General features: G+C 36.8%; 1 protein-coding gene across 16 annotated transcripts in view; it reads left to right on the forward strand.

The window, feature by feature from the left end:
- Window positions 1–26514, forward strand: part of LOC105486663 (mitogen-activated protein kinase 8) — a 132372-nt gene that overhangs the window by 95069 nt on the left and 10789 nt on the right. For 8 of the 16 annotated variants that reach the window (XM_024794393.2, XM_024794388.2, XM_024794392.2 and 5 more), the window contains 6 exons: window positions 2943–3113; window positions 6413–6542; window positions 11437–11495; window positions 11587–11725; window positions 21949–22114; window positions 25874–25945. In XM_024794393.2, the coding sequence (XP_024650161.1) occupies window positions 2992–3113; window positions 6413–6542; window positions 11437–11495; window positions 11587–11725; window positions 21949–22114; window positions 25874–25945 (688 nt within the window). In that variant the 5' untranslated portion in view covers window positions 2943–2991. Of the gene's footprint in view, window positions 1–2942; window positions 3114–6412; window positions 6543–11436; window positions 11496–11586; window positions 11726–21948; window positions 22115–25873; window positions 25946–26293; window positions 26366–26514 lie in introns of all 16 variants that reach the window. The other 8 variants (XM_024794391.2, XM_011749656.3, XM_071069960.1 and 5 more) reach the window with 1 other exon arrangement.

A 26514-nucleotide genomic window follows, 5' to 3' on the forward strand; every position in this document is an offset into this window, starting at 1 on the left:
ATGAAGTTTATTTCCTAGTAAAAGGACTCCAGCATGGATGAATCTCTAAATCATTAGAGCAAATGAAAGAAACCAAACAAAAATTACATGCTGTGTGATTTCATTTATATGAAGATCTAGAAAAGGCACGATAACCAATTCAGTGGTTGCTAGGAGTTGGGGGGGAAAGGGGTAGAGAGTGGAGACTGACCATATAGGGAATGTATTGAGGTAATGGAAATGTTTTATATCATGATTTTCCTGATGGTGGTTATGTAATTGTACAGTTAATCAAAACTCATCAAATTGTACAGTTGGTACAATTTTTATAGTCCTTTGCATGTGTTTTGTTTTTCTGCCTAGAAAGCTCTCTCCTCTCCCTGTCTGGTTGACTCATCTTCAGTGTTCAGATCTTGCTTAAATGTCATGTTGTCAGGAGTATCTGTTCCTGAGCCCAGACTGGCACGAGCTTCCTTGACATCCTGCCGCTTTCCTTCATTGTCCTTACCACAGCTGTAGTTTCAGTCAGGCAGGTAGCCATCAGCTTAAGGTCTCTTTTTCTGTCCTAGTTGCAGCACTGTGAGGAACCAGATGCTGATTACTATCTTGTTAACAGTACATAGCATGGTGCTTAAATCAGGTTTGAATATTGCATGACTGAGTATAAGTGAGTAGAGAGTTTTCTGTCTTCTGTTCTTGTAAGTGGCAGCTGTGGCTTTTGCCAAGGGTACTGCTTAGCTGGGGCTGCCTGCTTAACCTTGGAACCTGTCTGCCTGCCTCTGCCCTGCTCCTGGGGAGTTGTGACTATCCATGCTTATCTGCCTGCCATAGCCTTTGTTCAGACTTCTTGTCACTGTGAATCCCACTCCTGTGGCCCGGCCACCCTGTTCTGAGAACAGAAAGGAGCTTTTCCTTGCTGTTACTCTTAGCAAAAAAGTAAACGGTCGTGCTGCCTGCATGTTCCTGGATCTACTCAAGCTTTTTCTTTTTTTCCAGCCAGTGGAGAAACTCTGAAACACAGTGTTTTTTTTTTACCTACTTTGATAACAATATGTCAACTCCTGTGAAGCACCACAGAGTACCCCTTTGTCTCCTGATTATCTTAATCTTTTTGAGAGAGACGTATGACTCCTCCCAGTAAGGTTAGGAATCCTAATCTGCAGGTAGTTTGAATGCTTGGGTGGAAGGTTTAACCTTCCAGAAGGTGAAAACACCATCAACTTTGTGCTCAGCCTGTGCTCATATTTGTAGATTATCAGAGATCACTATTAGTGTCTCCATGCCCCCAGCTGACCCAGTTTCCAGGATAAATGTGTAGAATAATTAATAAAGGGCCTGACGGCCAACACTCTTCTTCCACTCTTCCCATTTCTCTTCTTCCTTATTTCCTTACCTACTGTAGTAGGTAAGAGGGAATTCAGGTTATGGTAGGAAAACGATTAGGATGAACAATCCCTGTATGTGAGCATTCTGTGAACATAGCTCAGTGTTTAAATCATGACCAAAGCTCGTTTCTTTATTATGGGTTGTCCACTTAGGAAGAATTTATGAGTCTTGTCATTTCGGTCTTCTCTGGAGCACTATATGACTCGTCCAGTTAGTGATTTTGGAAATGTTTCTCTGGACCTTTTACGATGTATCCAGGTCTAATTCCTCATTTGTTTCTAGTTTATTTGTCCTCGGTTTTACAGCTTACATAGTTTGGAGTTGCCTGTTTAGTTTTTGTTTATTTTTAACTCCTTTAGGCCTAAGACTCTTCATTGTTTCTCTTTCATCTGAGTCATTATAATAGTCTCTCAGATGTTCATATTCCACTCTTGCTCCCCCCTTCTCCTGCAGTACAATCTACATGTTGCAGCCAAGGATCAGGTCAAGGCATTCTCATGGTCTCCACCCTCCAGTGGCTCACCTTCTTACCTAGTTTGTGATCTGACCCCAGGACATGCAGAGTGCCTAGCAGGCAATTAATATTTGCTGAATTAATTCTTTGTATTGTAGTCATATTAGGATTTTGGGGGAGTTAGCATTATCTTAAAACCACAAAAAACAGTAACTTGAGACCTAACTGGTTTCATGACTTATTGAGGAGGCAAGGAGTAGGTTAAAGCTGCTTTGCATACATTTTGGAATAGTATCTTTTGTCTAGTAAGGATGGATAATAAGTTTGCTAATAACCAGTATTCACATGGGTAGAAAAAGACTGTCTTGATTTTTAATCCTACAAGTAGTAAAGGAATGGTAGTTTGAAGTTGAATTGTACTTTTAATGCCTCAAGCAGGATGGAATAGTATTGTTTTGTTTTGTATCCCAATATGCTAACTACTTCTCTCTCTCTTGTTTCTGTTTTGCTTCTCATCCTTTCACCCATTACAGTCTCAGTATGTGTGTTACACCAGGAGGTTGCCTTGGCAGGTCAGAGGATCTGTGACAGTGAAGGCACTGTGGTACCCTTTGTGTTTTAGGCAAGGGTGACATGTGCTAATCAACTTATTTCCATTTGTTGTTCTCTCCACTTGGCACTAAATGAGACTGTTAACCAGTTTTGAATGAAAGTTTATAAATTTCTCATAAAAATTAAGGTTTTTATTCTCTATAATAAGCACACGAGAAAGACTGGTTTTAAATTTTATTTTAAACTGTGGAGTGACGTTAAAAACGTGCTTAATTTTAATTATTTGCTTTTGTTAGTCTTGTAAGTTATTAATGTATTAATGCTGGTAACTTCTAGATTGGAGGAATGATTTATCCTAATGTTTCTTTTAAAAAAAAAAACTATCAGTCGTTCATATGGCATATGCTGATCAACTGTGGTATTTTTTTTTCTTGTGTTTTTTAATGAAGCAGCTCTTTTCATGATCTAGCAGTCTGTGTTACTATCAGTAAGTAAACAGAGAGTAAGGGCTCAAATTTTAATATTAAAACAAGTTCATTTTGTTAACATCACATTTTGTTCCATCTTGCAGCTTCTTGGTGAATTTTTGGATGAAGCCATTAAATTAATTGCTTGCCATCATGAGCAGAAGCAAGCGTGACAACAATTTTTATAGTGTAGAGATTGGAGATTCTACATTCACAGTCCTGAAACGGTATCAGAATTTAAAACCTATAGGCTCAGGAGCGCAAGGAATAGTATGGTAAGTTTTTACTTCCAAAAATTAGGCAAAGAATCATTAACTGCTACGTTTTCTCCTCTTGTAATTTAGATACCTTGGCAAATATTTAACTTGCCTCGAAAAATTAAAACAAATTAAATGAAAACTATTCCACAGTAAATTGTTTGCTTCAGGGATCAATGGTCTTTTCTTTATTATTATTATTAAAGGTTGAGTATCCCTAATCTGAAATGCTTAGGACCAGAAGTGTCAGATTTTGGAATATTTGTATTGGTTGAGCATTCCAAATTCAAATCAGAAATGCTTCAGTGAAACATTTCCTTTGAGCGTCATGTCAGTGCCCCCAAAATTTGGATTCTTGAGCATTTTAGGTTTCGTATTTTCAGATTTGAGATAATAACCTGTGTTATTCATAATATATAACTATAAACTGCCATCTTTAAGTATAAACTATGATTAAATATTTGGTCATAACTCATTGGAGACAAATATCTCTATCAAGAAAGAATAAGTGGCATGCTTGTTAATTTCATGTATACGTGTATTCCCATTAGATAACTGTTTAATAAGAAGCTACATTTAACCATCACTTTCACCCTATAATGAAGCCCTGGAATTTCAGAAATCTTATTCCACACTGGGGAATGAAGTCAGCTAATATCTCACTTATGTGTTTCAAAATTCATCCATTTGTTTAAAATTGATTTATTAGCTAACTTCTACAAAAGGCTTAGGCTATATCAACATAATTCTTTATAAACTGAAATGCAGATCACTCTTTGGGATAGTTCTGATACTGATTGCAGATCACTAAATTAGCATAATAAACTAGTGTTTTGGGGAATTATAAGCCTCATTCAAGAATAATTATATTTTTGTTACCTTTTTTGTTTGTTTGGAGACGGAGTCTTGCTCTGTCGCCCTGGCTGGAGTGCAGCGGCACGATCTAGGCTCACTGCAAGCTCCGCCTCCTGGGTTCACACCATTCTCCTGCCTCAGCCTTCTGAGTAGCTGGGACTACAGGCGCCAGCCACCATGCCCGGCTAATTTTTTGTATTTTTAGTAGAGATGGGGTTTCACTGTGGTCTCGATCTCCTGACTTCGTGATCTGCCCACCTCAGCCTCCCAAAGTGCTGTGATTACAGGCGTGAGCCACCGCGTCTGGCTCTGTTCAGGTTTTAGCTCTGTAATTTACTAGCTTTATGACTTTTGGCAAATTTACTCTGCTGAGCCCGTTTCTTACCTAATTTACAAAATTGTGAGGATTATATATGTATTACATATAAATATTTTAAAATATATTAATATTTCTGTATCTTCACTTATCTTCAGGTAGGTGCACTTTGAAGTTTTTGTATCAAAATTAAGAAAAAATTGCTTGTTAAGCCCTCTTAAGCCCTTAGCCTAAGGAATAACTATTTTCATATTTTTGCTGAAAGTGATCATTTCTATAAGAGATGTTTACGAAATAGACAAATATTAAACATAAAAATTTCAAAACTCATTTGTGTGTTGCTGAGTCAACTGAATACAGACTTTTTTTTTTAAAGCATTATTTTGTGCCCCAACCATAAATAGTAAGATTAATTGGGTCTAGATTGTGGCCTTTGTATCCTCAGGTGCTTCTGATTTGTGCACATTGAAGAATCAACAGTTAGAAATTTAATTTTTTTGGATACAGGATAGTGGAGTGCACTCAGACCCTTTTGAACTTTTAGAATTTGAAATATGCTTTTGATATGGCAGATAATAGCAATGAATTTAATTGTTAAAAATAAAACCTGCTTTATTTGAAAATAGTCAAAACATCTAATAATTTTGCATGACCCCACTGAGTTTTTGTTTTGTTTTGAGTAGGACATGTTTGCAAATATGGCATTTCACAAGTAAGGATTATAATATTTATGTATATTTTGGTGTGTGTATGTATGTATATATAGGCAGTAGTTGTATATATAGAATGTATAGATGTGTCCATTTATGCAGTACCAGTTTCTTAATACATATAGTGCTACATGGCATTTGATATGATCAGATAGCTACAAAACAAATTCAAGTTTTCAGTCAGATAAGAAAACTGTTAATCAGCAGTGAGCTGGCTTTCCAAATATTATATACATATAAACAGAAATAGTCTTTTATAGTATGTTAAGTGGTCCAGTTTGAAAAACATGACTTCATGTCTTAGATCTTCTAGTCTCAGCTTTGCTTTTAACTTTCTGGCTTAACCTTTGGCAAATTACTTTACCACTGGCCCTACATTAGGCAATGGTGAATCCAAATAATTTTTAGGATCTTCCAGTCGTAAAGTTCTTTAAAGATACTTTACCTTATTTGTGCTTCAGTGTCTCTGACCTGTCATATGAGAAAGCTGCTATATGGTCAGTGTCATGGGATAGAGGAAGATATGAAGAGTAATGGGTATGATGTTGTGTTTTCCAGTTATAAAACAGCTTCTCATGCCCTGAAATCTAGCATTCATGTTTATAAACAACATGATTTTTAGTTTCTCCTCCAAAACACATTTTTAAGGGCTTTACTTCTTCAAAAAATTGTAAAATAATATTTTGTACACATACCTCTGTATATACCTTCGTCGTCTTTATTTATTTATTTATTTTATTATTATTTTTTTTTCTTTTTTTTTTTGAGGTGGAGTCTTGCTCTGTCGCCCAGGCTGGAGTGCAGTGGCATGATATTGGCTCACTGCAACCTCTGCCTCTCGGGTTTAAGTGATTCCCTTGCCTTAGCCTCCAAGTAGCTGGGACTACAGGTGCGCGCCATCACGCCCAGCTAATTTTTTTGTCTTTTAGTAGAGATGGAGTTTCAGCGTATTGGCCAGAATGGTCTCGATCTCCTGACCTCGTGATCCACCCACCTTGACCTCCCAAAGTGCTAGGATTACAGGCATGAGCCGCTGCACCCAGCCTTGTATGCATTCTTTATCCTACCTTTTCTTGATAGAAGTGCAAGGTTAAGGATTCATTCAGGCTTTAGGCTATCTAGTGGAGCTAAATAATTATTATGCATTTGTACATTGAGTGCCCACCATGTACTAGGTGGATCTTTGAGGCAACACAACGAACATGCAGGGTCTCAGTTGTCATAGTCCACTGTCTGGATCCATTAGCATTTTAGGAAATAGTTGCCAAAAAAACATGTTGTAATAGATACAGAAGACATGTTGAGCGTCATAGACTGGGAAGTGATCCAGTTACTTGTCTTTGGAGAAAGTGAGAAATCTATATGACTGTTTCATGAATTCAGTTTACAGCTTTTTGCTTTAAGTTTTTTGTGTGTTTTTTAATTTCTTATTACAGCGCAGCTTATGATGCCATTCTTGAAAGAAATGTTGCAATCAAGAAGCTAAGCCGACCATTTCAGAATCAGACTCATGCCAAGCGGGCCTACAGAGAGCTAGTTCTTATGAAATGTGTTAATCACAAAAATGTAAGTGAACATTTTTGGTTTCCTAAGTGTAGATGAAATCAAGATTTATTCATGAATATGTGAATATCAAAGACTTTAAATATTAGGGACTTTAAATTGTTCTGTATTAAAACATTGTTTAAAAGGGATATATATATATCTACAGGGTGATTTTTTTTCATAACTTTATTAAATTGTATCAAAAAATGACTTCTAGAATTTAGATTATATGATTTCCTGTCATTTAATTTACAAAAGGAGTTTTAAAAAGATAAGTGTTTCAGAAGAATTTTATTCAGCTTGATCTCATCTTCTGCTTTTTGTCTCTGTCAGGCTGACATTTCAGAAAACTGTAGCATTAGCACAGAGATGAAATTGTTCCCATTATACTTTGACACTCTAATCATATTGAATATAAAATTTATATCACTTTTCCCTACCCCACTCCCACCTCTTTAAGTGATGGCAGTATTCACTGGTCACTTTATGATGATAATGGGTTTAGCAGAAAGTTTTTGAAAATATCTAGAGAGTATTAACATGTTTCTAATTGCATTTTCTAATGATTGCGAAGAGGAGGCTTTGTAAAGATACATGTACTCATTTTGAGAATAAACAATTATACTTTTTTAAACTTACATTGAGCATATTCATACTTTTGTGGTTGTTCTAATGGAATGATTTCTTCAGTTGAGGAAATAAACTAGGAGTGAATTGTGTAAGGGACACTTTTAGGCAGTCCTAAACCGAAGGTATCTGACTAAAGACATTTCGTAGTGTTTGTCCAAAAGAGTTCATATAATATAATGAGTGCAGTACTTTCTGACTGCAGATAATACAATTTACCACATTTTGAGAGCTAAATATATGCAAGCCTCTGTGTATTGGAGTTATTGGGTTCATTACCAAGGGAAAAAAATTCGTGCAAGTTCAGGATTAGGCCCCTTATTTCGGGAGCTTACAATGGTGTTTTGAATACAAAACAGACATACAGAAAGTTAAGTATCAAACATCACAAAGCAGTGGATGTTTGTCAAATGATGATAGTGGCCCATATATTGAGATCTAAAAAGAGGGACAATTTCTGTGAGCTTTAATGAGCTGGGAAGGCTTTGGGGAGGAGTAGACCTAGGCTGACTCTTAAAGATGGGGTAAAAATTGGATTGTTGAAGGAAAGGAGCCTTCAGAGAGAAAGAATGGCATAAAAAAAAGTCAAGAGACAAAGGTTAGAGGTAGATAATGATAGGGAAGAAGTTGTGGTAGCCATTCTTGTTCCAAGTGGGAACCTGATGTGTTGCTCATCACAGTTTTGCTGGTGGCGTCCTGCCGATGGATAGAGCTGCTCATGCCCCTTACGGCCTGTGAACACAGTTCCATGGCAATGGTGGTGTTGCCTTAGTTTTTCCTTGGGGAGGAGTTCAGTTACTCCTACCTCTCAAGCCTGGGTGACTGCAAAGAAAGGTGATTCCTTCAACTGCATGGAGTATGACTAAGCATGTCTCACATGATTAGGCTTCTAGCAGGGGTGGCAGAGGTTTATCCAGGCAGTACTCTCAGCACCTAGAAGAGTATGGACAAGAGTAGGTACTCAGAATATATTTGTTCAGTGAGTGAGTGTAAAGCTAAATATGGGAAAACTGGAAATGGTAACTAAATTATTCCACTCCCCAATGGATGGATGTTTTTGTAGTGTTTTGCCTTTTAAACTATTTCATCCTCTGTACAGATTGTCTCTTCATTGGTCTAAGCATCCCTGGTTTTTCTCATTCTTTTCATAGATGGTCTCGAGTTTCTTTTTTAATCTTGGCTGTTTATCTCTGAACATGCTTTGAAAGTGACCTAGCGCACAGTACTGCGTAAGCCACCTAGCACACCCTACTGCATGTTTGATCAGATCTTCTGAGAGGAGCTGAGGCATGTCATCTCTTAACCGTAGACATTAAAACCCTGTTTAGAAATTATGTCCCCATCTGATTCCCGTTTTCTTTCTTTGTTACAGGCCTGCCTTGCAGGTCCCGTCTCACCCAGTCTTTATATTTTTTCTTTTGATTATGGAGAATTACATATAGTACTTCCTGTTTCTCCCTATTACATTTCAAAGGTGAAATGTGGTTACTCTTCCTGGTCTACTAGTGATTGCTTTTTTCTTCCTTGTTCTGCCTTTTCACTTGTGGGCTTCACTTCCCAGTTTTGCTCAGGATGTCTTTGTAATAGCTGAATTAATTGATTAGCAACTTTTGAGCATATTGCAGAAATTATGTGTCTATCACAGTTATCCAGCTGTTTCCAATTCATCATCTTATTCCCATGGATGTTATTATTAGAAACATTTTCTAAAATGCCGTTTTGAACTCTTCATATACTGTGTCTAGTTGCATTTTTCTGATTTATTGCTATTGTTCTTTGTTGTTTTTATTCATGAAAGGAAATAGTATTTCTCAATGAACTTTGTACCTGCTGCTGGTAATTGTTACTTCTTTTGAAGTAGTTATATACCACCACTAATCAATCATTGACTTTTGCTTGGCTGTCCAGTCTATAACTGATATAATTTAATTTGCTTTATTTCCCTTTTTGAAAAATAGGACGACTATCTGTTAGAATCTTTTTTATAACAGCTTTATTGAAATATAATTTCTGTATCATGCAATTCACCCATTTGAAGTATACCATTCAATGGTTTTTAGTGTATTCAGTGATATGTAGGACCATCACTGCAGTCAGTTCTAGAATAGTTTTATCACCTCAGAAAGAAATCTTTTATCCTTTAGCTGTCATTCCCCTACCTCCCATCCTTCTCAGTTCTAAACAACCACTAATCTTCTTTCTGTCTCTGTATGCCTTTAATCTTTAATACCTCTGTTCCACTCTAGGGCTTTTCAGATATTAATGAGACTAGATTTACTATTTGTCGAAGTCTCCTATTGTGCATTGCATGTGGTTGGTAGTCTTGAACTTATTTAGAGCAGGCAGATGCTTCCTTATTACCATTTCCCTATCTTAAATTTGTTTGACCCTTTCTGGTGTATTATTTTTACAAATGTATTCACTGAACAAATATTTAAAAACCTTATGTAAAGCTGAATGCTTAGAAGAAAAACATCAGTTTTTCTTATGAAGTTATGCCCTTATAATGTTACTGCCCTTATAAAATTTATGCCTGAAAAACAAATTCCCATCCCTAAGTATCATTGTCAGCAAACATTTTTATATGTGTGTCATGTAACTTGCCATATACAGGGCAATAAAAGTGATTAAGACACAGTTCTTTCTAATAAGAATTCTCTGTGGTAGGGATGTAGCTGATGTGAAAATGAGACTAGACTACAGTGTGCTGAATACCATAACAACATTAGAAGATAACTGGGGACAAAGTAGAATAGTCAACTCTTTCAAGAACTAGGGGTTGTCAAAATCTACAAAAGAGGTTCACCTGGAAGATAATTAAGTTCAGTAGATAAGTGACAAGCATAGGGAATAGTATGTTTAAAAGCATCAAAACATTTTTAAAATGACGTTCTTGAAACTAGCATAGCCAAAGTATGACGTTTAATATAGGACTTAGCAGGAGATGAAGTGAGTTGATGGCATATCATGGAGGCTTTTGGAATACACTGCAAGGGAGTTTTAGAATTTATTTGTTGACTTTAAATTTATGAGGAGGTTAGTAATATGATCAGGTCTTTCTTTTACCATGTTATAGGCAGTAAATGGTAGCTGAATTTGTAGAAAACCATTGTTAGTGACCTTAATCAGCTCAGGCCACTGTGACAAAATACTGTACACTGGGTGTCTTAAACAACGGAGATTTATTTCTCACAATTCTGTAGGCTGGGAAGTTCAAGATCAAGTTGCTGGCCAATTTGATTCTTGATCAGGGCCTGCTTCCTGACTTGGAGGTGGCCAACTTTTCACCTTGTCCTCACTTGCCTTTCTTCAGTGTGTGCTCAAGGAGAGGGAGAGAAAAATTGCTCTTTCTCTTCCCTTGTTTTAGGCCACTAATTCCATTATGAGGGCCCCACTCTCATGACCTAATCTAACCCTTAGTACCTTCCAAAGGCCCCATTTCCAAATACTATCACATTGGAGGCTAGACATATGAATTGTGTGGAGTGTGTGGGGGGCGGCAATCAATCTCTAACACTAGTGTTAGAAGGAATTATAGCATGAACAGTCTAGATGTTAAAGTCTTCAACCTGTTTATAGCACAGGGAATGGAAAAAAGAGATTGAAGGTCAGATTGACAGTAGAATGGACAGCATTCTATGAGTATTTATTATGGTGCGTATACTGAAAAAGGAGTCAAAAATCACCCTAAGCCTTCTTTTGTAAAAGAGAGGGCACACTGGAAAAGTAAGGGGTTTGGGTAGGAATGAAAATGAATTCAGTGTTATCTTATTTGTGAGATGTCCATGCAAAAAGTGAAAAGAAATAGATTAAACATAGTAGTGGGAAAGAAGGGATATGCTTATGGATGATCCAGTGAAATAGACTGGGAATGAAGAAAACTGGGCAAGTGCAGTATTATGAAGAACCAAAGGAGGAAAGGGCTGAGATTATATAGAGATACTGAATTGGAAAAGAGCTGGTAGAAGGGATTTAAGACTTGCTGTTAAATTATGTAGAGGTTTGAAATTATGTAGAGGTTTGTATAATGTAAGTGCTTGATAATTGACGGTTCATAAATGGAATTACAGATAAATGGGTTACAGATCCTCTGTGCCTCCACCTATCCATCCCCTACTCCAACTCCTGCCCATAAAGTTGCAATATATAAAATAAAAGCAATTACTTGAGCTTAGAATGTAAAGAAAGATTTTAAACTGATGGTAGTTTTTTTAACCCACGAATTTGTAGTTCTCCAATTAAAATATTAGAAAGTAGTTTCTAATTTTTCTCTCAACTTTTATTATAGATAATTGGCCTTTTGAATGTTTTCACACCACAGAAATCCCTAGAAGAATTTCAAGATGTGTAAGTGTAATAATTAAAATTTTGTTAATACATTTTTCTTAGATTGCTGCTAGACACTTTAGCTGTTGTTCTCTCTTTTTCACTCATAAAGTTACATAGTCATGGAGCTCATGGATGCAAATCTTTGCCAAGTGATTCAGATGGAACTAGATCATGAAAGAATGTCCTACCTTCTCTATCAGATGCTGTGTGGAATCAAGCACCTTCACTCTGCTGGAATTATTCATCGGGTTAGTAGAAAAAACTATCATCGTACTCTTTGTTTTCTAACTGAGGTGAAATTCATGTAACAAAATTAACCATTCTAAAGTGTCATTTTTAGTACATTGACAGTGCTGTACAACTACCATCCATATTAAATTCTAAAATATTTTCATTACCACCCAAAAAATCCCCATGTTTCTTAAGCAAAAAATCCCCATGTTTCTTACTTTGCCCTGGCATGATACCAGTCTGCTTTCTGTGCCTATAGATTTGCATTTATGTTTCCATTTATATGAAATATCATGTGATGTTTTCAAGATTTCTCCATGTTGTACCATGTGTCAATAGTTCATTCCTTTTTATGACTGAATAATATTCTATATACCATATTTGGTTTATCCATTCATCCGTTGGTGGACATTTGGGTTATTTCTACTTTTCAGCTATTATAGATAGTGCTATGAAAATTCTCTCACAAATATTTGTTTGAATATCTGTTTTCAGTCCTTTGGGATATACCTGTGACTGGAAGTACTGGGTCATATGGTAATTCTGTAGTTAACTTTCTGAGGAACCATCAAACTGCACAGTAACTGCACTATTTTACATTCCCACTAGCAGTGTATGCGGGTTCCAGTTTCCTCACATCCTTGTCAGTACTTGTTATCTGACTTTTTTAATTCTAGCCATCCTAATGGGTATGAAGTGGTGTTTCTTCTGATTTTACTTTGCATCTCCCTAGCGTATAATAATGTTGAGCATTTTTCATGTGCTTGTGGCCATTTGTGTATCTTCTTTGGAGAAATGTGTATTCAAGCCCTTTGCTCATTTTTAAATTGTGTTGTTTGTCTTTTTGTTGTTGTTGTAGCATTTCTTTATGTATTTCATATATGAAATATTTATCAGGTATATAATTTGTAAATATTTTCTCCCATTCTGTAGGGTGTCTATTCACTTTGCTGATGATTTCCTTTAATGCACAAAAGCTACAGTTTTGATGAAATACAATTGTTTCTTTCATCACTTGTGCTTTTGATATCATGTATAAGAATCCATTGTCAAAACCGTGGCCATGAAGATTTAGTCTAATGTTCTCTTCTAGGAGTTTTATAGTTTAAGCTCTCACATGTAGGTCTTTGATCTATTTTTAGTTAATTTTTTGTCTGGTGTGAGGTAAGGTTCCAACTTCATTCTTTTGTATGTAGCAATTTAGTTGTGCCAGCACTATTTGTTAGAGACTATTCTTTCACCATTGAATGGTCTTGGCACCCCTGTCAAAAAACAGATGATCATAGATACATGGTTTCATTTCTGGACTCTCAGTTCTGTTTCACATATTTCCTATGTGCCTGACCATATATTATACTAGTAGCACACTATTTTGATCACTTTTAGCTTTGTAGTAACTTGAAATGGAGAAGTATGAATTCTCCAGCTTTATTCTTTTTCAATTTTGTTTTGGCTTTTCAGAGCCCTTTGTGATGCTATATGAATTTGAGTATTGTTCTATTTCTGCAGAAAGGGCAATTAGAACTCTAATTAGGATTTCATTGCATCTGTAGATTGCTTAGGTAGTTTTGCCGTCGTCAGGATATTTAGTCTTCCAATTCACTAACATTGGATGTCTTACCATTTCCTTCCTTCCTTTCTTTTTTCTTTTCTTTCTTTTCTCTCCTTCCCTCCCTCCCCCCGCTTCCCCTTCCTTCCTTTCTCCACCCTCTCCTCTCTTCCCCTCCCCTCCCCTCCCCTCCCATTTGTCTTGTCTTGTCTTCTTGATTCTCGGCTCACTGCAACCTCTACCTCCCAGGTTCAAGCAATTCTCCTGCTGCAGCCTCTCAAGTAACTGGGATTACAGGGGCCCACCTCCACACCTGGCTAATGTTTTGTATTTTTAGTAGAGACAGTTTCACCGTGTTGGTCAGGCTGGTCTCGAACTCCTGACCTCAAGGGATCTACCCACCTTGACCTCCCAAAGTGCTGGGATTACAGGTGTGAGCCACTCCACCCGGCCTCTTTTAGCACTTCAGATGTATCATCCGTTGCTGTTTGTTTTAGATGGTTTCCAATGATAAATCAGCTGTTAAGCTCGTTGAGGATCTTTTATAAGTGACAAATGCACCTCTCTTGCTGCTCTCAGGATGCTTTTTGTCTTTGACTTTTAACAGTTTGATTGTAATGTGTCTTAGTGCAGATCTCTTTATGTTCATCCATCTTAGAATTCATTCAGTAGCTTGGATATGTAGATTCATGTCTTTTGATCAGGATGGAAGGAAGCTAAAAAGAAAAAATAGATTCATATCTTTCATCAAATTTAGCAAATTTTCAGTCATTTTTTCAAATATTTTTTCTGCTCCTTTTTCTCTTTCTTCTCCTTTTGGAACACCCATCATGCAAAGTTGGTATGCTTGATGGTATGCCATATCTTGTTTTCTCCTCCACTTTAATGTTTTGTTCCAGGCAGCATCGGGCTATTTACTTGCCTTAACGATGTTTTCAAGGATTGCCTCTGTCTAGGCCTAGGACTAGGACTAGGACTAAGGGTCCCACACTGAAAATGTGGCTGCTTTCTTCAAAATCCTTGCCTAGTTAGTGAGGCAGGTAGAGCCAAAGACTAGTTAAAATGCTGGAAATATTTCCCGATGTTTTTTCCCCACCGTTTTATTGTAGTAAATACATATAAAATGTGCCATTTTAACCATTAGATGCACAGTTCTGTGACATTAAATACATTCATAATGTGCAATCATCACTACCATCCATCTCCAGAATTCTTTTCATCTTGTGAAGCTGAAACTCTACACCCACTAGACAACAATTCCCTGTTCCCCTCTCCCTGCAACCCCCAACAGCCATCATTCTATTTTCTGTCTGTATGATTTTGGCTACTATAAATACCTCATATAAGCAGAATCATGCAGTATTTGCCTCCTTGCAGCTGGCTTATTTCACTTAGCATAATATGCTCAAGATTTATCCATGTTGCAGCATATGTGAGAATTTTATTTGTTTTTAAGGCTGAATAATATTCCATTTATGTATATACCATACTTGCTTATCCATTCATCAGTGGCACTTGGGTTGGTTCTGCATTTAGCTGTTGTGAATAATGCTGCTATGAACAGAGTTGTCCAAATATCTCTTTGAGACCGTGCTTTCAGTTCATTTGAGCTATAGGCAGAAGTGGAATTGCTGGATCACATGGGTATTCTTTTTAACATTTTGAGAAACTGCCACACTGTTTTCCATGGCAGCTCTACCATTTTACATTCCCACTAGTAGTACAGAAGGGTTTCAGTTATTCCTCATTCTTACCAACACTTTATTTTTTTCATAGTAACAGTCCTAATGGGTGTGAGGTGGTCTCCTGTTTTTAAGTTGCCTTTTTCTTGGTTCTGAGTTCACTTGATTGCCATAAACCTTTGAATAATTTCCAGAATTCTGAAAAAATGTATTCTGACACTTTGATGTTTTATGGTGCTTCTGTGGAGCTGTTTTGGCTGACATCACTGCCTCTCATCAAATTCTTAGGATCACTGTATTTCATTGATTTATATGGAGCAGTGTAAAGTTTGTTTTTGCTCTGAAGTGAAGCAGTATACAAAATAAGCTACTATTATTACCAGTCATTCCAAATTGGAAATAGAATATTACCAAGTTACCAAGATTGAGTATTTGCCAGAATTGTTTTATATATATATATATTCAGAAATATTTCGTATTTTTGTTTTCTGGGATTTTTAACTGCTTTTCTTTTTTTTTTTTTTTTTTTGAGACGGGGTCTCGCTCTGTCGCCCAGGCTGGAGTGCAGTGGCGCCATCTCAGCTCACTGCAATCTGCGCCTCCCGGGTTCACGCCATTCTCCTGCCTCAGCCTCCCGAGTAGCTGGGACTACAGGCGCCCACAACCGCGCCCGGCTAATTTTTTGTATTTTTAGTAGAGACGGGGTTTCACCGTGGTCTCGATCTCCTGACCTTGTGATCCGCCCGCCTCGGCCTCCCAAAGTGCTGGGATTACAGGCGTGAGCCACCGCGCCCGGCTAACTGCTTTTCTTGTGATATAATTTACATGCCATACAATTTATTCATTTAATGTGTACAACTCAGTGTTTATTATATTTGAAGATTGTGTGCTCATTACTTTAGAAAATTCCATTGCCCTAAAAGAAACTCCAAATCCACTCGTCTTTATTTCCTATTCTTCTGTGTTCCTTTCACCTCTAGCCCTAAGCAAACATTAATCTACTTTCTGTCTTTGCATATTTGTCTATTCTGGACATTTCATATACATAGAATTATATGTGATATTTTATGCTTGGCTTATTTTACCTAGCATAATCTTTTCAAGATTCATTCATGTATTTATTGTGTGTCAGTTCTTCATGTTATTTTATTGACAGATATTTCACTGAATAGATTGTTTATCCATTTATCACTTGATTATAATTTGGGTTGTTACCACTGACTATTATGGGTAATGCTGACGTGAACATTTATGTAAAATTTTTTTGTGTTGGTATGTTTTGTATTTTAGTTAAATCTAGCTTATTCTTTGAAAAGTATTGAGAGAGGAATTTTTTTTTTTTTTCCTAAGAGACAGAATATTACTCTGTCACTCAGGCTAGAATGCAGTGGTGTAATCATAGCTCACTGCAGCCTTGAACTCCTGGGTTCAGTAGGTTGAAAGGAATTTTTTTTTTAATTTTTTTTTTTTTGAGACAGGGTCTCTCTCTGTCACCCAGGCATGAATGCAGTAGCATGAACATAGCCCACTGCAGCCTTTACCTCCTGGGCTCAGTGATCATCTCACTTCAGCCTCCCAAGTAGCTAAGACTACAGGCATGTACCACCATGCCTGGCAAATTTTTATTTTTTATGTTTTTGTAGAGATGGGGTCTTGCCATGTTGCCTAGGCTGGTCTTGTATTCCTGGCTTCAAGCAACCCACCTGCCTTGACCTCCCAAAGTGCTGGGATCACAGGCATGAGCCATCATGCCCAGCCTGGAATTTTAAAAAATTATTTAATTCAGTGGAATTACATCTTCCTTCTGAGTCATCTGCGTCATTACATCTTCCTTCTGAGTCATCTGTGTCAAATAACCTCACTCATGTAATAAAATAAATACAGAGATAGTTTTCATAGTATAAGACAGTTGCGTCTTTGAGCTGTTGAGGCTTTTTTAAGTGAACAATCCTGTTACAGGCTTATCCTTAATTATCATTCTAAGTGAATTCCTTGTATATTACGTATACAGCTGCTCTAATCATTTGTCTAGTGCAGTATTTAAATAACATAATAAAAATCTCTTTAAATGGAAGAGTATTTTATCTTCCTGAGCCCCTACTCATACACTATGTGAAGTAGAGCAGACGAGTGAAACTTCTAGGTTTGGTTTGTTTGTTTCCTGAGTCCTTAGACCGGAGCAGTAATCCAACATTGTGGAAGTTCATTTGGTTTTAGTAAGGCACACCCCTCCAAATAGAAGGGTTCCAGATTAACAAGGATGGCAGGTGGCTGGACCAGAAAAACAGACTAAATGGTAGAAGATAGAAAACAATGGAAACAACAAGAACCATAAAAAAACAAACACAAAATTACAAAAGAACAATATTTATGGTAGTATGTTAATGGGATTAGTTCCTTAGTTTAAAAAGTCAGATTTTGGCAGCACGCAAAGGCTCAACAACAACTGCATGTTTCCATAACACAGGCATTTGTAGCTAACTTCAAAAGGCTGAAGGCAGAGGGGTTGGTAGGAAAATGCAAACATCAAAACAAGGGTAACTCTATTTAATGAGATAAAGTTGAATATGGTAGGTTCAGAGAGGAAGCGTTCCTCTCTGGGAATAGTCTCACATTTTAAAGGTGAAAGATACTATCCAATTAGGATATACAATTATACATGAAGTAGAGTTGCTATACAAAAAGCTTAAAAGTGTAGAAAATAAAAGAATGGCACAAGCACAGCAGTATTGGGATAGTCTAACTCCCTTAGTATCAGTACATAAAGTGGTGAAAATAAAGTGCATCTGTAGAAAATTTCTTAATGTGATAAAGTGGAGCTAATGAGACCTACTGTGGTCTGTTACCTATTGTGAAGAATCTCCCTTTATCTTAGCTTGGGCTCTTTGGGAAATCTAGAGTGGAGATACGCATTGAAGTTTTTTTGCAGCTGGTCTTGAGGCCACGATTGGTACTCATCTCTGCTCTACTACTTATTCTAGATTCACCTCCACCCTTGGCTAGTACTTCTGCTAGTCTGAGGTTACTTACTTGGTAAAATAACCTGGCCTTTCATCCCTTGGGTAGAGGTTCAGGGCAAGTCAGGATTACTACTCTGAGACCCAAGCTGATGAGGTCCCACCATCTAGATAGTTGCGGGTCACTTTGTCGGAAAGAGAAAGCCAAGTGATGTGCATGGCTCTTCTTTGCTTGGAAGTGACACACGTCACTTCTGCTTAGAGTACGTTGACAGAGCTAGCCGTAGGACTTGCCTAATTTGTAAGGAAACCGGGAAATGTAGGGAGAGCAGACTTCAGAATAGTGGTGAGCCCCAGCCTCTGCCACAGTCTGTCCTTCTGGCTGGCAAACATTCCTTTGCTCCCTTTATTCCACACCCTCCTCAAGGGAAATAACCCAAAGTTCTATTCTTATCAAATCCAGACATTGCTCGTCTTGGTCCAGAAACATAGTAACTGGAATGACCAAATTATATGGCCACCCCTATAACCACTGCTCCCCTGCTAAATACTGTAGATAGAGTGGTCAGACAGGGCCAGTGTTATCACAGTGAGCAATCCCATTTAGAAAACTGAAAAAAGCAGTCATTGGTTAGTTGTAATTAAATTCTTCTGTACAGACATTGTGAATGTCCCTTGCCCTGGGTGAGGGGAATATTCCTCCTCAGCCCTGACTGTTCTCTGTGGTTCTCAAGTACCTGGCTCTGCCCTGTGGAAGAGTCATCTTTTTTGCTATCCTCATGAATATATCTAAAGTGAGTATTGAAGAATGTATTTCCCTTGAGGGCTGCTCACGTTTCTCAGCCTGCTTCTTATCTATAAAAGATTGGGGCCCAAGGGTCATTTTAAGGCCACCCTTCTAGCCTTGCCACTATTGACATTTTGGACCAAACAGTTCTTTCTTTTGATGGTGGAATGTTTAGTAGCATTCCTGGGCTCTACCCACTAGATGCCAGTAGCACTACCCAGTTGTGACAATCAAAAATGTTTCTGACATTGCCAAATATTATTTTGGGGGAAAATTACTGTGAGTTGAAAACTCCTGTTTGAAATATAGAAGGATCATAGACCTTTGGCGTTAGGTCTGACAGTTAGCTAACTCTTTCAGAAATTTAAGAGATTTCTTATCTTTCTGATTGTAGTTCTTTTCAAAGCATCTTTTTTAACTCATGGGTCCTGTATTCTTGGACTTAATTGAGGCTGTCTTCAGTCTTCCTGTAAGCGTTCAAGCTTCTGTTGGCAGACTGAGGCAATTTTATCAATTGAAGGATTTTACAGGACTTTTTCCCTCAAAGGGTTTCAGAATTATTATGTGAAAATGATGCATAGAAACCAATCCAAGATATCAGTGGCTTAAAGCAATATTTATTGTTTACTTTGGTCTGCAGAGTTGGCTGTGTGACACTGCTCCAAACCATGGGTCAAGTTCAGGCTTGTCCCATATTCAGGTTTCAGCATCTAGACTGAAGCATCCACCAGAGACATCCTTTTCTCATGGTGAAAGGTAGAAGAGCAAGAGCTATGCTGAATCAAACACATTCCCCCATATTTCATTGCCCAAATTAAGACAAGTGACTGAACCTGTCAGCAGGGTGAGGACACAGTCTGGGGTGGGCAGGAATATTTGCAGAACAATCTACCATACCTTCTTTCAGGGGTCTGGTAGCATTTAGCTTTTTCAAAAGGGCAAGACCCTGAAATTCTAGGCTCTGTTCCCTTTTATTTCTGCTTTAAAATATGGCTACTACTTTTAAATGCAGCCAGTAGCTACCAACACAAACTACTGAAGCTTTGCTGTCCAGTCTCTTCTAGAGCAGGGTTCAACAAACTTTTTCTGTGAAAGCCTTGTAGTAAATATTTTAGGCTTTGTGGATAATAGTCTGTGTCACAGCTACAAGACTCTGCCATCGTGATACAAAAGCAGCATAGGTGATATGTACTTGAATGAGCATGACTGTGCTTCAGCATCAACACTTTCTTTACAAAGCATACAGGCCTTAATTTGCCAGCCCCTGTGCTAGAGCTTTCAGGTTCATTGTACAAGTGGCTGGGTGCAGGTGACAGCTTCATGAAGTGTTCTACTACTACATAACCTAGATCACCTTTCCAACCTTTGATGTGAGTTTCCCTGCTGCTCAATTGCTAAGCTGGGATCTTATGTTTTTATAATAGTTAACACCCCACTTCTGACACCAGTTTCAGTGTTAGAATAGACTCAGCTGTACCGAAGTAACAGATAAACCCTTAATTCTCAGTGACTTAGCACGACTCAGGCTTATTTCCTTTGCTGAATGTGTGGTGTTTGTGGACTGTACATTTACATAAATGATCAGCAACCCAGGCTGCTAGAGAATCCCCTGGAACGTTCCTAATCACCAAAGCAGGTCAGGAGACCACAGGAAGTTGTGCACTGGCCCTTCTCTTCTTTACTTCCACTCACATCCCATGAATTAGAGCTACCCATGTGCCCTTGCCTAACTGAGGAAGCTAGAAAAATTGGGGGAAGAAGACAGAATGTTGGGTTAGTTCCACTGCCTACATAAATTCTAAGTTACTATTCTTAGATATAGTTAGCATAATTAACAACTGTAAGGTACATAATGATATATATGGATGAATTTCAGTTAATAGTCTTTGAGGCTTTTTTTGACAATTTTTGTGCTTAACAAAAATACCTGTTTTTAAAAATTGTTACTTTGCTTTTAATTTTTTCACAATAAAGTACTTAAAATTGGAATGTTATTTCTAAATTGGAATCTGCTAGTATAAAGAGCCAGTAGCCTTCAACCATCACACTAAACATTAAAGTAGTATCAAATAAATATTTAATATTTATTACAAAGCTTGTAATATTTGTTCTTGAACATGCAGTGTTTCTTTGCTGAGGTACTGTATTTTAGAAGTATTAGCAACATTATACTTACAGAATACCAATAATGAAAAAGTTTTTCTTCTGTTTCATTAAGACTTTTGAATTGTTGGTATATTTAATTTAATAAAACCACTAGATTACATATCTTCTAAACCCATCCATGATTGCCTGTCGAAATACGTTAAAGACAACATGCTTTTCTGTATGTTAACATTACAAAAGTAATAGTTGTCTTTCAAGCAGGCTGTTTTCCTTTTTTGTATTAATCAGTGATATTTAATATGTATACTGCATGTCAGTACAGGTAATACAGTGCATTTGTGTTGTGGATTTATGCTTTCTTACTTGTTTGGTCCTTTGGCTTGTAATAGTATTCATCAAGGCTAACAGGCATAGTATATTGAACATGAAGCCGTGAGTGTTTATGCTGCTACCTGACTTTTGATGGGCACAGCACAGAATATGTTAAAGTAGGGGCCAGGTGAAAAATTCTGAATTATTCAGTAGTATCTATAGCAAGTAATTTTATAGATTAGTGGCACCAAGACAATGGTGTCCTACTTCTACAAACAGACAAAAATTTTATAGCAAATTTGTGGGACTCCAGGTGGGAAATCAGGGATGGAAAAATGGATAATGACTATTCTGGTCCTTTGGAACTGGGTATCTGCCAATCTAAAAGATCAAATAACATTTGCTATTGAATGACAGGATGGCTCATTGTTGACTTATAACATCTGTATAAAACTTACTGTGACTTTAAAATGAGATTTTAAAAATATTGGTAATGTGTTATGCAAATAAATATAAGTGCTAACTTATCACTCTTTTACTATAGTAGTTTTTTATGTGAGCTTTCCAATGTCTTTTCAAATCCCTTTTACTCTATTTAACCGAAAATGTCTAGCTAATCATAATTTCTAGCAATTAAAACATTACTAACTTCTCCAATAACTGTATGTATTCATAAATTTTAAATCCCACAGGTTTGCCTTGTAATGATGAATCAGTGCAGTAATATTACAGTGAGAAAAATGAACAGTTAACATGAATGTTTTGCAAGGGATAGTATAACTTTATTGTGACTGTAGGATTTTCATATATATCATGGCAGTCATTTTTTAATTTTTATTTTCTGAAGGACTTAAAGCCCAGTAATATAGTAGTAAAATCTGACTGCACTTTGAAGATTCTTGACTTCGGTCTGGCCAGGACTGCAGGAACGAGTTTTATGATGACACCTTACGTAGTGACTCGCTACTACAGAGCACCCGAGGTCATCCTTGGCATGGGCTACAAAGAAAACGGTCAGCACACACATTTATTTGAAATATTTTTCTGATTTAGCTTTTTTCTTTATTCATTAGAATTTTTATGTAAATACTTAAGCTGAAGAACATTGAATTAAGTATGTACCATTGTTTGAAATGTGTATCAAAAGTTTGCAGGTAACTATAAATTTTGTCATAAATGTTTGAAAAAACTTGGGGCCCTTATTTGTTCTCAGTACTACCATTGGATAAAGAATTTGTTGCCATGGCCCTGAGACAGAATTTATGCTCTTTGCTTGCCTATAACTTGAAAGTGAACATTTCTAACATGGTCTCAGGGATGTATAGAGTGTACTGACAGTTTATTATTAGTGTACATCAGTGATATTTGCCCATATTTCCAACCCCATGAAACTAAAGATCATAGCGGTAGCACTCATCATAAACTTTAAGAGGTACATTAAGGCCTCTGCAAAGCTGCTGGATAATTAAGGTGACCTCTTGAAGGAAGCAATAAAGTTTCATTAAAACCTTATGTCCAGCCTTAAGGAAATGACTTTTAGTATTTTGTGTGGGTATATCCGATTGTATCAATTGACCTAAGAATCAGTGTTGAACAAAATTATCTGGCATGTAGATCATGAATTTAAACATTTTTTATGGATATACCTACTTATATTTAATTTAGGAAGAAATTTTGAGTCTTAGAAATTTAGGAGATGAATAAATCTGCTAATAACCATGGGATTTTATGGAAATAAACCATCATTTTAAAAAATGTGGTGACTTCATCCAAAATACTACCAAGAATAAAACCTAGACATTTTTTCTGGCAAGGAATCTGGAGTAGCAGTTCATTTTGAATCAGGAAATTGTAATAAGTCAACTTTTAAGATTTTTTAAAATAAAATATATGATTAAGCTGAGCTTGATTTTCTGAACTGATTAAAAACAAATACTTTAAACATTTGCTATTAATTTTTTATACTTAATAAATATGCTGTTCTTTTTACTTACTCTCTACCTGAAATTTGAAGGGTTTTTTTTTTTTTTTTTTTTTTTGAGAATTGATAACTTCAAGTGACCCACCAGCACAAAGATTGCTTTTGCATCTGCTGTGATTGTCATAGATATGGTCATAGATATGGTGTTATGTGTCAGTGTCCTATAAATATGATCTTAGGATAGCTCCCTGCCAGAAATTAGCACTAAGAAAAACTGTCATATGAAGAATTGAGGCTGGGTATGGTCGCTTACACCTGTAATCCTAGCACTTTGGGAGGCCGAGTCTTGTGGATCACTCGAGGCCAGGAGTTCGAGACTAGCTTGGGCAACATGGCAAAACCCTGTCTCTACTGAAAGTACAGAAATTACTCAGGTGTGGTGGTGTGCACCTGTAGTCCCAGCTATTCCAGAGGTGAGGCATGAGAATCACTTGAACCCGGGACGTGGAGGTTACAGTAAGCCGAGATTGCACCACTGTATTCCAGCCTGGGCAACAAAGTGAGACTGTCTCAAAAAAATAAAAAATAAAAAAAGAACTGACATGTGGTTCCTCTCTTAGTTAAAAATTATGTAGATCACTTTCTTGCCTTCCCACTCCCACCCTAGGAAATGAAGTCAAATGTAATGCTTAATGACTATAACTACATTAGCCAGCAAGGTTAAACATAAGTACTTCCTCCTTTTAATAATACCTCACACTCATTTTATTTATTATTATTATTAGTAGTATTTTTTTTTTTTTGAGATGGAGTCTCGCTCTATCGCCCAGGCTAGAGTGCAGTCGTGCCATCTTGGTTCACTGCAGCTTCCACTCCCGGCTTCAAGCCATTCTCCTGCCTCAGCCTACTGAGTAGCTGGGATTACAGGCACGTGCCACCATGCCTGGCTAATTTTTGTATTTTTAGTAGAGACAGGGTCTCATCAGGTTTGCCAGGCTGGTCTCGAACTCCTGACCTTAGGTGATCCACCTGCCTCAGCCTCCCAAAGTGCTGGGATTACAGGAGCTTGAGCCACCACGCCCAGCCTCCCACCCATTTTAACAACTTTGCTTTATGTGCCTTTTATTGCAGTCTACTCGGAGCATTTTGGAAAGCAGTGTAATCAATATATTTTTAACTGCTTAATAGACTAAGCAGTTAGCTTAAAACTAGAGTTGTGCATGAATCAGACTTACGTTCCTAGTCTTCACTGGCCCAGATAATATCTTCTCTCATGCTTGCAGCTTTCAAAATACTTTTGTTTAAAAATAGGCTTTTCTGGAAGTTACCAACATAAGTTGTATGCTGGATATTTAAAGTTTAACATTCTCTTTAAAATCTGTAGAGAAGATTTATTCTAATAGATTTTTGTCAAAAAGGAAAACCTTAGAAAAAATTCTTCTCTGAGGCACTAATTTATAAATATTAACTTTTTTTTCTAAAACCTTATCCTTGAAAGCTGAACCATGACATAAATATAAAAATGTTCATTCATTTTAATATGAAATTTTAGGGAAACTTTAGTTCCACAGTATTTCCAAAAGTAATTCCCAGTTTAGCTCCTAAGATTCTTCAGTGAACTGGCAGCCTTTTAGTAAGAATGTACTGTATTAGAAAGTACAGGCTTTAATTTTCTAAGTCCTTTAACATGAGTAAAGGGCACGTCTCTTTCTGACATCTATTTGTGCTGTTTTCCTCTTGTCATTTTAAAGAATTTGGACCTTCAGATGTCACAACCAAATGCAAGTTTCTAAGGCTTTTCCTTCTAAATTGCTCATTCTTCCCTCTTTTCCTATTAAACTGCAAGCACTTACTCTCTCCTTTTTGTGTGATAGCCAAACCCAAAGTCATAAAGTGCCACGGTGTACTGTCAGTTTCCCTAAGTAGGTGGAGATTCCCAATTGTCTGTTTCTGTGTCTAGCAGATTCTTGTCAACATTGATTGGGATTCCCATTTACAGTTGGCAAGGGTCATCAGTAAGTCTTCCAGGAGACTCTAGATAGTCAGTTCGTGAGAACTGTCATACTGTGTCTAGCCAAAACTAACTTCTTAAATCAAAAGCAGTTTGGTTTTATGGCTTTAAAAAACTTCAGTTAGGAAACATGAAATACATTTCTCTTACAGTTTTCCTTGATTAGTTGTTAATTCTCTGTGCACTTGTTCCTTTTGGGATAGTAGGGTAAATGTGGCATCATGTTGCCAAGAAAACAAATGGACTTTTAGTTCAGAACAAGCATAGCACTTCTCAATTAAATATATTTGGGAAATCCAGTTTAAAAATTCTAAAGAGCTTTAGATTAACATTTTTATTGTAATTATTCATAGAGATTATTTGTTAAATATTTGAATATGCTGAATTGTTTTCTCATGCTTTTTTTCTTTTATTTAACTTAGAGAGTATAATGCACAGTTGAACTTCTAAATAGTATAGTATAAAGATTTTATTTTTATAATTTTACTACCTCATGTACATTTTTATTTACAAAGTTCGTGTTTGGTTCTGTTTCATATTTTATAAACAAGTTCTCAGGGACAAAACATGCAGGGTTTTTCTATTTATGCAATTTCTGTGCGTAGCTCTCACTTTGAAATTAGATATGTAGTTAAAATGCCACACTTTACATTTTCTTTTGTGAACCAAAGACTTTCAAAAAATAATTTGTGTTTTAAATTATTCCATGAGCTAAAGTTACGATCACTTTTTTCTTTTTGTGATGTTTTGCAGTTTTTATATAATGCAGTCATATTATGCTTCTTTGATTTTAATGACCTTTTGCTTTGCTTTTCCTTCTTTTGTGCTGCAAACACATAGTGGATTTATGGTCTGTGGGGTGCATTATGGGAGAAATGGTTTGCCACAAAATCCTCTTTCCAGGAAGGGACTGTATCCTTGTGCTGCTGCAGCAGTTAATTAGTTAGGCGATGAATTTCTTTATGTTCTCTAATGAAAATGAATATGCTACATTTATACAGATGGGATTTTAAACAGGCATAAAGTTTGTGGCTATTAGAGTTCAAAAATTGTTGAGATAAGCTGAAATATTTGTAGGCTGCATCTGGCAGTAGGACATACAGTCTCTGCTGGTAGTCAGAGCACATTCACTGTCACTCATTTTTATTTTATACTGCTTTTTATAATTTTAAAGTATACATGGTGTGTGTGATTTTCTTTATTTTTTTTTTTTATTTTAACCAGAATCTTTATGTTAATGTCATTGCATTTTGTTTTCAGTTGACATTTGGTCAGTTGGGTGCATCATGGGAGAAATGATCAAAGGTGGTGTTTTGTTCCCAGGTACAGATCGTATCCTTATCTTTGGCCTAAAATGTAGTTTCTAAAGGTCAAAATGTATGATAGCACTTCAGTTTGGTCAGGTGTAATGTATTTTGTCTCTCCCTAATATATTGTTAAATTACTCTTAAAATACCACCTACTATTTGACATAGACTTTT

Source organism: Macaca nemestrina, chromosome 9 (genome assembly GCF_043159975.1).
Source record: "Macaca nemestrina isolate mMacNem1 chromosome 9, mMacNem.hap1, whole genome shotgun sequence".
In the NCBI taxonomy this organism is placed as follows: Eukaryota; Metazoa; Chordata; class Mammalia; order Primates; family Cercopithecidae; genus Macaca; species Macaca nemestrina.